The 14698-nt window shown below is 35.6% G+C and overlaps 1 protein-coding gene across 33 annotated transcripts in view; it reads right to left on the bottom strand.

Moving 5' to 3' along the window:
• The window catches only part of SOX5 (SRY-box transcription factor 5), a 1024889-nt gene that overhangs the window by 213497 nt on the left and 796694 nt on the right, over positions 1-14698 (bottom strand). For all 33 annotated transcript variants that reach the window (XM_086713854.1, XM_086713857.1, XM_086713848.1 and 30 more), the window contains one exon: positions 12854-12940. In XM_086713854.1, the coding sequence (XP_086569980.1) occupies positions 12854-12940 (87 nt within the window). The remainder of the gene's footprint in view (positions 1-12853; positions 12941-14698) is intronic.

The raw sequence follows: 14698 nt of genomic DNA, 5'->3' as shown, positions 1-14698 counted from the left end.
GTGATAAAAAATGAATAAAATCTTGTCATTTGTGAAAATATGAATGGAGCTTAAGAGCATTATACTATGTGAACTAATTCAGACAGAGAAAGACAAACACCATATGATCTAACTTATATGTGGTACCTGAAATAAAAAGAGAAACAAGAAACCAATCTCATAAATTTGGAAAACAGATTGGTAGTTGCTAGAGGCATGGGTATGGGGTGAGTGAAATAGGTGAAAGGGGTCAAAATGTACAAAGTTCCAGTTATAAAATAAATAAGTCATGGGGATGTCATGGTGACTATAGCTAATAATACTGTACTGCATATTTGAAAGTTGCTAAGAAAGTAAATCTTAAAAGTCTCATCACAAGCAAACACTTTGGAACTGTGTATAGTGATGGATGTTAACCATACGTACGGTGGTGGTTATTTTGCAATACACACAAATATTGCATCATTACGTTGTACACCTGAAACTAATAGAATATTGTATGTCAACTGTACCTCAATTAAAATAAAGAAAGAAAACATTGTATAAATATCTCAGTGTATGCACATATCTATATTTATAGAAAAAAAAGACTGGAAGAAAATTATATATTAGTGGCTATTTCTAGGTGATGGAATTATAAGCCATTTTAATATTTTTATTTTTTAAGAAAATCTTCTACAATTTTATTATTATTTACATACTTAGAAAACATAGAAAAATGTATTTCATGTAAATATGTGGAGATATAACTTAAAAGTCTAAGGTGACATTACCCATTTTCATAAGTGGTGTAATACAATGGGTAAAGAAATATACTTGTTTGTTGATGAGTATAAACAAATATCATTTTGGCATTCAGTATATGAAATATTAACAAAACTCTTTCGTCTTCACTTTGTCAGATTCAATGCTTCTCAGATACACACTGTTTATTTTAAACTCTCTGAGTCTTACAATGGATACTGTCTCAGAGTCAATGAAATATTAAGATTTATGCCTACCCCGAGTTTGTCCTCAGGCCGTAGTAACTTACTTTTACATGCAGAACAGGTATCTCTGAGTGTAGATCTCAGGCGTTTTTTTGTTTTTTTTTTAATGTTTATTTTATTTTTGAGAGAGAGAGAGAGAGAGAGAGAGAGCGTGCGCAGGGGTGAGACAGAGAGGGAGACACAAAATATGAAGCAGGCTCTAGGCTCTGAGCTGTCAGCACATGAGCCCGAAACAGGGCTTGAACTCATGACCTGAGCCCAAGTCGGATGCCCAACCGACCCAGCTATCCAGGCACCCTTAGATCTCAGTTTTAAAATTCAATATGTATAAGGTGAGACTCCATTTTTAAAAAAATTTTAAAAGCATCATTACTCAACATTCTTAGCTAGAAATATTAACATCATCCTCAATTTGCTTCTCAACTACCCATCCTCCTGTATGTATTATATCAACAAATCATAATAATGTTTTCTCAAAATAGCCTGTTTCAGTTTTACTTTTAATTAGTTAAATGTTATTTCTTCAATATTATTATGTTCACATGACTAAATAATCAATAATTATAAAAGGGTATATAGTGAAAGGTCTCCTCTGAATACTGTTCCTTCTAAGGTAACCACAATTACTATTATTATCCTAGTCTTGTAAATGAAGATTTAACCATATACCAGAATATTTCTGCACTAATTTACCGGGTCTGTCATAACAGATGGGGTGGCTTGAACAGAAATTTGTATTTATTGGCTAGAAGTCCAGGACTAAGGTGTCAGCAGGGTTGGTTCCTTCTGAGGGCTGTGAGGGAAGGAGCTGCCCCAGATCTTTCTCTTTGGCTTGTAGATGGCCATCTTCTTCCTGTGTCTTCACATCATCACTCTCTGTACATTTCCATGTCCAAATTTCCTTTTCTTTTAAGGACAGCCATCATATTGGATTTAGGTCCACCCTAATGGCCCCATTTTAACTTAAATACCTCTGTACAGACCTTATCTCCAAGTACAGTCACATTCTGAGATACTAGAAGTTAGAGCTCTAACACATGAATTTTTAGAGGGACACAATTTGACCCACACAATTTACTTTACATAAAGGATACCACAGTGTAAATTGCTGCCCTATGGTATGTAGGAAGAGTTCTTGTTCCAGCCTCCCTTCCCCATCTCCACTGACATTTCTCATCAAGTTTTTTATAAATTGTTTTGACAAACTTTCAATAGAACTTCTTTTTTCCCGCTACAAGTTTATCCTCAAATCTGGTGCCAAAATTACCTTCCTAGAAAAACAAATCTACTCATGTCACTCCTATTTAAACACTTCCACTAGTTCCCTATTGTCTTTGGAATAAAATGTCAACTCATTCTTAAGAGTGAAAAGGTCCTAGGGCACTGGGTGTGGCTCAGTCAGTTAAGCATTAGACTCTTGATTTCAGCTCAGGTCATGATCTCATGATTCATGGGAATGAGTTCCATGTTGGGCTCCATACTAACAGCACGGAGCCTGCTTAGGATTCTCTCTCCTTCTTCCTCTTCCCCTCTCCCTTGCATATGCTCGTGCATGCTGTCTCTCTCAAAAATAAGTAAACTTAAGAAAAAGATGAATAAGGTCCTTCTAATTATGATCCAACCTTCTCACTTTTGTTTGTGCATCCTAGGTTCTAGCCATAGTGACTTTTGTACCATTACCCACAAAGCCAATACCTTAACCTCAGCCATTCCTTCCCTAACATTAATTCTTCATGTTCCAGATCATATGTCTTATTCTTTAAGACTCTTATCCTGATTCTCATTGATAACAGTTGTTCCCTTCTTTTGGAATCCACACAGTGGATATCTTTACTATACTACTTAATCATTATATTATAAATCTGATTTTAACATTTGTACCCTAAAGTTAGCAGAGATAGCTGTGATGGCAACAGTTATAAATGACCGACTTTTATGCCCTCATATGCCTGGCGTGTAGCAAATCATCTAAAATTTTAACAAGTAAGTCACTTTGCTTTAAACCACTCTCAGGTTTAGGAATGCCATATAGCCAAGAGAATAAGGAGATGTATTATCTTACATGAGTTACATAGATGTTCTTGTTTTGGTTTAAGAGAGTTGAGCTAAGGAACGTGAGCTTTTGCAAAAGAAGTTTTCTCCACTTTTATAAAAGTACTATGTTCAGATGGTGTAAGCCCTATAGTTTCATCTCTAAATTATCATAATCTTCATAATAATTATCTCCCAGTGGGTGGGGAGGGTCCAATAAGTGGTCTACGAGTATTGGAGAAACTAGTAAGAGTCACAAAATATCCTGGACTTTAAATGTGTGTGTGTGTGTGTGTGTGTGTGTGTGTGCACGCGTGTGTGTGCAAACATCACTGAAAAATCCACAGGGCTCCCAAACAAAAAGAGAAACTACTGTTTCTTTACTTAGATTAAGATTTGTAAGAGTCATACAAGTATATAACACAATGGGGACACAAATCCTATATCTATGAGTTCATGTTTGTGTGTCATTGATAGTAACTTATTTTCATGTTTTATTTCTTTGCACTCTAATGTGTTTTATCTATGCTAGTCCTGCTTCGATTCCCTTAGAATGAAGGATCACTGATATAAGAGGCAAAAAAAAAATTCTGTTTCAGTTCTTCCTACTGCCTAGTAACTACAGACATGGTAATCATTTGACTCATTGCTATAGTGCTATAGGTTCCACAGAAGTACAGGTCAGAACATTCCTTAATGTAATGTGACACAAGTCATGAAGGAGGGGAACCAGATTGTCACCCCCCTCTCAGTAAGAGATATCACTATCCATATATTGCTCTATTCTTTTGTCTGCCTCATTTTCCATATCTAACTCACTGGAATCCCATCAACCCTAGAACATATAAATTAGCCCATGAATCTTTATTTCCAGTACAACCTCTTGCTCCAGGCCATCAGTATTTCTCACCTTCACTACTGCAATAGTTTTCTAACCATTCTACCTGCTTCCACTTCTTCTCCTATGAAAAGCTATTCTCCAAGCAAGAGTTCAGTGATCCATTTAGAAAGGTAAGCCAGATCATGTCACAGAGCTGTATAAAAACATTTCATCACTTTATACTCCATATAAAATAAAATCCAAACTCTTTACCCTTAAAAAGCCCTGAATGCTCTAGCTCTTACCTTCTTTGGCAACATCTCTTCCATTTCTCTTTTACAAAAATGCTTCAGTCACATGGCCTTCTTCGAGTGCCTCCAATACCAATACACAAAGTTGCTCCCACCTTAGGATCTTTGCACTCCAATTGTTTCCCATGGAAAACTCTGCTCCTAGATTAAGATTTCTCAGTCTTGGCATTGATGATATTTCGGACTAGACCATTCTTTTTCTGGGGAGCTGTGTGGTATAGCATGTCTGGCTAGATGCTAGTAGCACTTCCCACCTAGTTATAACAACCAAAAATGTCTCCAGACAGTGCCAAATTTCCCCTGGTAGAGAACCACTTCAAATGACAGACTTTTCTCTTTCATTCATTTTGCACGTACCCACAGAGTTCCTTCAATGCCCTTCAATGCCCCTATTCTAGGTGTTGGGGACACTACAGTGTCTACACCAGAAAAAAATGTCTGCTTCAGAGATCTGACATTTAAATGGAAAAGATAATAAACAAATAAACTCAGATCCAACCAGAAGTAATTTAAATGCCAACTTCTCAGACTGCCTACCCCAAACACTGAAATTAAGGAAGACACCATCTCACTTTCCATCACATCACTTAATTTTTATTCTGTTCATAGTAGTTACTACCATAGGTTGAATTGTATTGATAGTTATTTATTTATTGAATCTTCCATAGAGAATAAGCTTTAAGACAGCAGAATACTAGTTTGTTTTGTTCAATGCTGGATACTCAGAATCTATAGAGTAATGTCTACCAGAACATAGACATCTTATAACAACTTCTTAAATGAATAAAGCAAAGTTCATAAGAAAAGAGAAAAATCCTTGATTGACTGATAATGTACAATTCTATGCACAAGGAAAACCCTCATCAGGATTACTCAAATTAAAAATGGTCTTGGGGCGCCTGGGTGGCGCAGTCGGTTAAGCGTCCGACTTCAGCCAGGTCACGATCTCGCGGTCTGTGAGTTCGAGCCCCGCGTCCGGCTCTGGGCTGATGGCTCAGAGCCTGGAGCCTGTTTCCGATTCTGTGTCTCCCTCTCTCTCTGCCCCTCCCCCGTTCATGCTCTGTCTCTCTCTGTCCCAAAAATAAATAAACGTTGAAAAAAAAATTAAAAAAAAAAATGGTCTTGAATACATTTGAACTAATAAGAAAAAAAATCTGTGGAAGCTGATATTTCTCCAATATTGTTTTCTTCCACTCAAATGAAATGGACATATGGTTTGAAATAAAATGATCAAACTCAAAGTAAATTGCTAGGAGTTATTATCCAAATACAGTAAATGTAAGAGTAAACTCACTCAAGAAGAAGGGAAAGGGCCTAGAATTTTGACACTAAAAATAGACTGGGGATTATTGTTTCTTCCTTCAAAAAACTTACCAGAAATGTAATTCTTTGTTTCAAAGTATAGTCAATTTTTGCCAGATTTTTTTTCCTTTAATAATTGGTGCTTCTTAGATTATCAGTGTTATAACTTGGACAGGATTTTACTTGGTTTAATTTTTTTAATGTTAATATTGTTGCTTTCAACTGGTATTGTACTTGAAGGATCTAAAAACCATTTGTTGTCCTGCCTTTAAAATTTCTGTCTAATGAAAGAGCCTCTACTATACTATATGCTTTAGAAGGGTAGAAATCTGTCTACTCTACTTGCTATCATTATATCTCCAAAACATAGCACGTGACAAGACAGATAGGAATATCTGTTGAATGACCTAAAAATATAATGAATAAAAACTAACTTAAGTTAGTCTAAATTTACAACTAAAGCTTCTTTCAGTGGTGCTCTTATTGAACAAGAGAGAAAAGGCACACTCCTTCATCAAAGGTATTAGTGGCATCATTCCAATTCATTAAAGGAGTATTTGTTACGTGATCCAACTTATAAACATCTATGAATTGGTCTTTTTCATCAAGAACAAGTTTAATCAAACTTTGATAAAGTTTATCTACATACACTTTACTGCTATGTAGATAACTGAGAGGTTAGATTAAATTAAAATTATACAAGGAATACCATTATTTATTATATGACAGAATAAACTGATTCTATTATACACTGTTAATACTATAAATAGTCTTAATTTATAGATTTCTATAACTGTTTTGGAAAAACAGTGTTTTGAGTGTGTGTGTGTGTTTTGTTTTTGTTTCTGTTTTTTTTTTTTTTTTTTTTTTTTTTTTTTTGCTGCTTCAATATCTTAAAAAGTAGGCTTTGGCTTGGATTTAAATATTCTACTATAGAAAGCTTTCAGTTTAAAAATTTTTTTTTCAACATTTATTTATTTTTGGGACAGAGAGAGACAGAGCATGAACGGGGGAAGGGCAGAGAGAGAGGGAGACACAGAATCGGAAACAGGCTCCAGGCTCTGAGCCATCAGCCCAGAGCCTGACGCGGGGGTCGAACTCACGGACCGCAAGATCGTGACCTGGCTGAAGTCGGACGCTCAACCGACTGCGCCACCCAGGCGCCCCGAAAGCTTTCAGTTTTAAAGGCAACTGACATAAGAGTGAAATGGAACACTTGACAAGTAGCTATGATCTTTACTGTTCTTATCCTATGTTGGATGTTTTGCTACCGAGATATGACATAAACAAGATGTGTGCGTCATCATTTTTGTAGTGAAAGCAAGCATCGTTCTTATTTCTTTGTAATTCCATACTATTTATTACAAATATTTACCTTCCGAGATTGTAATTTTACAAACTTTCCCTATGATTATCCCATCCACTTACTTGGATATTATATAAAAAATGTAAAAAAAAAATGTTTTTTAAATCACATACAACTTGCCACATTACAGACTTTAACATAGCCAATAAAAATATTTTCAAAACATGGCATTTATAAATTGTCATTCATTCATCAAGTGCAAACTGGATCCCTAAGTTTGGACTAATGGTAAGCTAGGTAGTACACAAGGGCAAGGTAAATGCATAAATAGGCTAACAATACAAAACAGCTGTGTGGGCTGGGGACTGAACTGAGCTGAGAACAGCATCACTGCATCTGAGGGTGCTGCATCCAGCTGTGTGGGGGCTGGAAAGGTTTTCAAGTTTTAAAGGATTTTAGAGGTCATCCATGCCAACTTTACTGAAGAGAGACCATCCAGCCTCATGCAAAGAACACCGGCTTCGAAGACAGGCAGGAATAGGGTCACATCTTGACTCTGTCACAGTTAAAGTATGTGGTTTTGGATAAGTGATCTCTCTCTCTCTCCCTCTCTCTCTGCGAGTCTCAATTTATTCCTATGTAAACTGGGAATGAAATGTCTCTGTCATTTTGTAAGGAATAATGTTTACAGTGTGCCTGTATATAGATGGGCATGTAATCAATAGTAATCTGCAACTGTTTTTAAATGAGCAGATAAGGCAATAAACCAAAAGAGTTAAACTGATTTCCACAAGTTCTTGGAACAATCAGGGCAACATTATACCAAATTTTTGGCTACACTATGCTTCCCCAGTTAAGAGAAATGGTCGTTTGAAAAGAGGAAAAGTTTCTGGATTAATTCCATCATTTAATAATCTGGCTGGTGTAAGCTTTGGAGTCCATATCTATAAGAAAAAAATAATGTTCTTAAAATTATCTTAATTTTAGAATCTTCACTTCCATTGCACAAATGAATCTTTTTTTTTTTAATTTTTTTTCAATGTTTTTATTTATTTTTGGGACAGAGAGAGACAGAGCATGAACGGGGGAGGGGCAGAGAGAGAGGGAGACACAGAATCGGAAACAGGCTCCAGGCTCTGAGCCATCAGCCCAGAGCCGGACGCGGGGCTCGAACTCACAGACCACGAGATCGTGACCTGGCTGAAGTCGGACGCTTAACCGACTGCGCCACCCAGGCGCCCCACAAATGAATCTTTATTAAGTGAATGAATGTTATTTTTAAATGAGAGAAAAAAAAAAGGTTGAGGAAATCATATTTTTATTTTCAAATATAGAATCCAGATTAAATATGTAAGAATATCTGTTTAAAACATGCATTATTAAGTACCTGCTTTGAAAGATATGTAAAACTTCCTAAGACAGAAATCAATGAGATCCAGTGTCTGACCATTCTCTTCCCATTGTTGGCTATGTTTACACACTGGCATAAAGACTCTGGCATTCTGGGGCAGAGCAAGTCAGTGATGTGCAGAAAACATGAAGTCACTTTTTCTTTTACGGACATTGCCAAAAATTTATTTCAGAAACTTATATGCTGCACAGCACTAGTCTTTCTTCGTTTCTTACAAAGTGGTTTTTACAAAAAGGGAAAACATTACTCATAAGCAACTACAGAGGAACTATAAAATAAGCTCACTAGATTAAAACCATTAAATATTTACTTTATTTAGAAGTGCATGACTATATGTTATGTGCCTTCTTTATGGCTCACTCTTGCATGGAACAAATTTCAGATACAACAGTTCCCTTAATAATATTTCCAACCCTTTTATAAAAATGTACAGATATATTTTTTAGCTGAATGTACAAATGACATAAGTCACCAAGTTACTATTAGCAAAGCATGCGATTCTTAAATAGTTTTTTTTTGGTTTTAAAAGAATGGGTTTAAAACAACTTTCAAAGTGATACAAACCCTTACATGTCTAAATACTGGCATTATAGTTTCCATGTTTCAAATTTACAAACTCTAAGGATCTCTTTATTTATTACCTGGGATCTGATTCCTTTCCCACACCTGCTTGTTCACAAATTGTCTAACGTTATTTAAACAGAATTATCTCTTTCAAGCCACATACTGAATCCACCTATCTCTTTTATCTCCAAATGTGATGTCACCTAACAGAGGATCTACTTTAACCCACGTGTTGCATCTAAAAATTATGTATTTATCATGAGTTCTAAGAGACCAAAATATTGCTGAATGGCTTATTTCCTTGAATCTATTACTGGCATTCTAGAGCTGTCTGGTGTTTGCCTTTATGTCCCATCTTCTAGAAAGAACGAAATTATAGCTTTCAAAAGAGCCAATTTTTTATTATACCAACTGCAGCTGGCATTTTTCATAATACAGGATACAACACTTTGCCAGCCAAATTAATGCATTCTGAGCAGGGTGAGAAAGGGTCTAACCAGGGATACCAATGGGAAAGAAACCGGGCTTTAACGAATTCTTCATACAAGGCTGGTGGAGAAACTGATTTGGGCTTATCTGAGTGACCTAGCCAGAAAAACCTCTCAAACAGTGCCCTGCTCTTATAACTTCACCAAGAAAGAACTATTTGAGAGAATTTTGCATGCAGATTTTTTTGGTTGCAATTCTACAAAAAAAAAAAAAATTTAAGTCTGTAACATACAAATCCTGTAATGACTTTATTGAAAACCAAATGCTCTGTTTAGATTAGTCAAAGCTGCTCTGGATCCCCAGATACTGTCCTCAGGTGAAGTGCCAATGCATTGACCTTCAGTGTAATGGAATTTCATGCTAGCTAAAACAACGCGTGACACTTGTGGTTGCCAAAGGGAGTGCAAGCGCTGTTTTTCTTTTTTTTTCCTCTTCTCAGCAACTACAAGGCTATAGGAGATATTCCTTCACCTTTCTCACCACTGTTACTCTGTGCTTCTGCTACAGATAACAACAACAAAAAAACCATAAGCTGACCAGCCACACTATATCAATGACTGGAGAAGAAATAAGTCATTTTTTCAGGCAGCTAATCACTTTATATACATACGTTGTTAGCCAAGCTTTTTTTTTTTTTTTTTTTTTTTTTTTTTTTTTTTTTTTTTTTTTTTTTTGTCAAACTGTTTTGTTTTGCAAAACTGGATCTAGTGTCCTTGTTGTATGTTTTTTAGAGGATTGTTTCTAATGTAACTTTAAAACCTAATCACTTCACATTTCCAAAGTACCAGACCATAAAAATGGAATAAATTCTAACAGGCAAAATAACCTAACATGGAAAATAATTTCATGCTCTTAGAAGTGGGTGACCTTTACTAACCCGCATTGTTTCTTGAAGAATGATATTGACTTTAAGTGGGTATGACAACTATTTATTGATAGCTAAAATATCCAAACCAAATGCTATTTATTTCTCTTATTTTTAGAAGTTTATCATTTTAACTTTTTAAATAGTAATAGCAAGAAACACTTCTTTGAACTTTGCCAAGCTGTAATATTAATCTTTGTCCAAACGCTCTGAAAGAATTCACGTGCAGCAACTTGAAGGTTAGCATTTAGGAACGGAGCTCTGTCCTCATCTGGCTATAATTTTAGATATTCAAGAATGGGCACACATGTGCATGCAGACACACACACACTCATTTACTCACACATTTTCTGCAACTATTAAAAGTTAAATGGGGTGCCTGGGGGTCTCAGTCGGTTAAACATCCAATTTCAGCTCAGGTCATGATCTCGCGGTTTGTAGGATGGAGCCCCACATTGGGCTCTGTGCTGACAGCTCAGAGCTCAGAGCCTGCTTCAGATTTTGCATCTCCCTCTCTCACTGCCCCTCTCCTGTTCATGGTCTGTCTGTCTGTCTGTGTGTCTGTCTCTCAAAAACAAACATTAAAATTTTTTACAGAGTTAAATCAAAACTGACCAGTGTAAACAGAGGAGAAAAGTTTCAATCCACAAGACTTGGTAAATACTGTAAAGGCTGTAAATGTCCTAACATATGCAAGATTTTATCAAATATATTATTCAAAATTATCATTCATAAATCATCTAATAATTGAATATGTGCATATTTCAGATTTTAAAAAGCTCACCCTTATTCTTCCCTATCCCAACCCAAAACAGTGTGCACGTACATGAGACTTACACCTTTATTTGCTTCATTAAAAAAAAAAAATGCTGCAAACAGCAAAGCCATTGTTCTCCCATAACTTCTGAGGTGGCATGAAAACCACATTCCTGGGCATGGCATAATCAGAGTGTCTGACCCCCCAAACACCATTAAGTCAAATTCATTTACCCCCAGAGGGCTATACACTATTGTATCCTTTCCACTTTCTAGCCACCTACGAACAATGGATAGTAATTGCAACTGTCACGGGCAGTCAGTAGGAAAAGTAAGCCAACGCTATTTTCCCAGTTTTCTGCCAAACCTATCCAAGCACCTAATAACCATGCCCCCCAACAGAAGAAAGGTCTACAGTTGCTTTTAAAATGCATCGGAAAACAGCTTTTTGAACAGAACACAGGACAATAACCAAACTTATGCTCTGAATGCGAAGCTTTAAAAAACTCAAAATTAAAGACGGAAACTTCTTTTGACTGAACCGCAGCTTCCTGAACCAAGCCCACAGGCAAGCCTGGAAGAATAGCTGAGCTGCTTTTCTCTAAGCTTATCATCACTGCTGTGGCTGCTTTTAAGTTCGACTTGTGAAGAAAACTAGGGAGGGAAAAATGTTTGTCCTCCAATGGAATGAGATCACAAGGCTTGGAACAGGCGGTCTTCTCTGCTATATGCTCAGTTATCACCTCGGTCAGAGGAGAATAAAGAACCTTGGAGAACACATTCTACGTCTCAGGTGTAAATGGGTTAAAAGCCAACATAATAATATAAAGGATCTGTGGCCTAGGAAAAGAAATTCCTCTGTTCTGTTTAAACTCTGTTTTCAAGCTCTTTAAGGCATATTAATTGCTATCTGTTTGAATTTGATTCCATGATAGATTTTGGTTACTGATTTTGTTGATTAGCACTCATTCATTCTCTCACCACCAAGTCATACTTGATCATAACCTGAATATATTTAAACTTCAAATACAATGGATAAGAAGTGAAACACTCAGTCAAACATTTTCTGGAAGTTTCAAAATGCTGAGATGCTAGTGTCCTGCCTTTCTGCGGGATGCTGCGAGGTCATAGAGCCATAAGAAAGACAATTGCCTTTTTCATTGGGAGAACACGTGCACATACATACATATGCAAAAAAGTTATTTATACACATATTTCTACATGTATATTAATATAAATCTGGTGATATTTAAATATATATTCAGCTGCTACAAAAAACCATATAGTGTAATATATAACTAAATATTTTAATATTGATGAATAAGTATTTTTTTCTCAAGATTAATCCTTTAGAACTCAGAATCAAGTGTGCTACTGGCAACAGACAGAAAACCATAGATTGCCTACCATGCTCTGAGAAAACACACTTTGAAATTAACTGAAATGATCATTTAACTATTTTTATATGGGAAATTAAGTCCTTTCCCACTGCTATTAGTAAAAGTTTATTAAGATATGAATATTCAGTATCATCTGAGGTTCATCTAGACTTTTTCTTAGTTGTGTTCAATGTCTGATTCAAATAAAAACAAAAAATGTTGCTCTTGTTAGTACAATACAACCTTTTATTAAGCTTTCTCCATTCACCATGTCTGGTTTTAAATGTAAATTATGTACCTTCACACTTCTAACAGTAGAATATATACACTCATCTCATCATATGCAGTTTTTAACCCTGATATAAATACATTCCTACTGACAAGGTGAATCATTTAATTTTTTTTTAATGATGAAAACCAAAGCCTTTTGAAGACACAGGGGTTTAGTCTGTTAAAATAGCATCCCATTTATCAATAAGGCACAAAGAGAAAGTCAGAGTCCTGACACGTCCACGTTCAAGCTAGGGAAAAGAAACACCAAAGACAGAATGCATGAGGCAGAAGAAGGAGCAGCACTTTTCACTGTTAATGTTTCTAAACATAAACTTCATTTCAGTACATCTTGGATCAAAATAATTGTCAATATGTTACCTTTTATTTCACCAAAGTTCCCTGATCCCATTGCAAGAAGTTTGTCTTTCCAGTCCTTTGAGAGTAGCTTTTCAATACTGGGGGTTTCTAAGGAAAGGAAAAAAAAAATGTAAGCAAATCAACATGACTGTCTTTACAATGCAGCTCATTAAAAGTCTATCTGCTAAAAATAAGGCCATCCCTATCCGGGCCCCAGTTCATAATGACTTCATCAACAAACTGATAACGGGGGGGGAAAAAAGAATGTGTTTTGTCACCTGCTGTTTCAAAATCATTAGCTTTTTCCTCTTGCGGAACAAAGCCCTACTAATTCTTTATGACAATGGGTACATATAAACCTGCAGTTCATTGTTTTTCAATTTGGTGAACAAATTCCTGCTATAATAGATGCTTGTCAATTTCAGGGTGTTAGTCTGCAGTCAAAAAATAATTATGTTGATAAAATGCAGGGGGAAAAAAGGCAAAGAATTAGCTCTTAAATCTGCTACATGTAATTATATCCCTCTGTGTGTTTACAATTACATCCACTTTATAATATGTGTTTAACATCGTATGGTGGTAAGCACACTGTGGAAAGATTTGCCAGTACCATGAACATTAAAAAAAAAAAAAAGTTCGTACAAAAGAAGCTTTACAAAGATTGCAAAATCTACCAAAGTGAGTAATGCTTACAATGGAAACCTATTATTTGCTTATTTCAGATTTGTATCACATTCTTTGAAAATGCCCACTGTTGAGACAGGGCGGATATATTTTAAAGAGCAAGGTTATGCTTTAGTCCGTTTTTTTGTTTCTATATATCACATGGTTTTTGACCTCTTCTTTTGTGTTGAATTTTAATGTATAAGTAAACATAAATGCTAATAAAACTCCCAAACATTAAACTCAATTCCAAACAATGTAATTGTATATTCTTGTCAGCATTTAGATGGGTACACAATTACAATGGCTTTCAATCCCACGATTAGCACTGCATTCAGTTAGAAAATGGAGTGTACTAAAAGATAAGTGTCCCAGTATGCTCCATCTAAATAACAATACCCACACTTATTATCTAGATCTAAGACATACACTGCCATTCTCCACATTGGTGTTTATGTGTATTTGTGCTTGTTCAGACATTTGTTTACCCCCTACTAGGAGCATAAAGGGAGTACATGTTAACTTATCAAAGGGACCGTCTGGCCTAGAGACCATAAGATTATTAGAAACTGGTTCATTTTCCCCACAGTAAAATGCATTTTAAGGCATCATCATCATCTTTGGCTAATGCTATCTACTTTTCTCAGGCCCCCATCTTACAGCCATTGATTGTCAGAGTCACAAAGGCCTGTGTGGAGTTTTCAACAAAGTGGAAGTGAAATTTCCTTGGAAAAACTGACAATATTGAATGCTTTTATTTATTTATTTATTTATTTATTTATTTATTTATTTATTTGCTTTTCTCAGATGTCAAAAGCTTATGGAAAATAAAATAGTGAAAAGCTCTGAGTGAGTCACTGTTTTACATAGCCTATAGTCTATACATATGGTGAAAAATATATATATGAAAAAATATACATAGACACACACATAAACACACCTACCACAACTACTGTGTACACATTTGTTATGGAATTTACTATGGAATGTGCAAAATGCATTTCTTCCTTTGTAACAAAATATCTCCATTTCTTACATTTAAGGAAGAAAGATCCTATAAAATTTACTTTTACTTTTTCTTAAAATATCCCTATTTCTGTACCATATTGTTTTGAAAATGATAATGACAATTCTGAGTAATAAAGTGGATTAAATCTCTACTGTAATCAATATTTCTATTCATTGAGGCCTTCAAACTAACTT

Source organism: Puma concolor, chromosome B4 (assembly GCF_028749965.1).
Source record: "Puma concolor isolate L17-30 chromosome B4, mPumCon1.1.hap2, whole genome shotgun sequence".
In the NCBI taxonomy this organism is placed as follows: Eukaryota; Metazoa; Chordata; class Mammalia; order Carnivora; family Felidae; genus Puma; species Puma concolor.
Note: the sequence above shows the minus strand (reverse complement) of the source record. Positions and strands in the feature narration are given on the sequence as shown.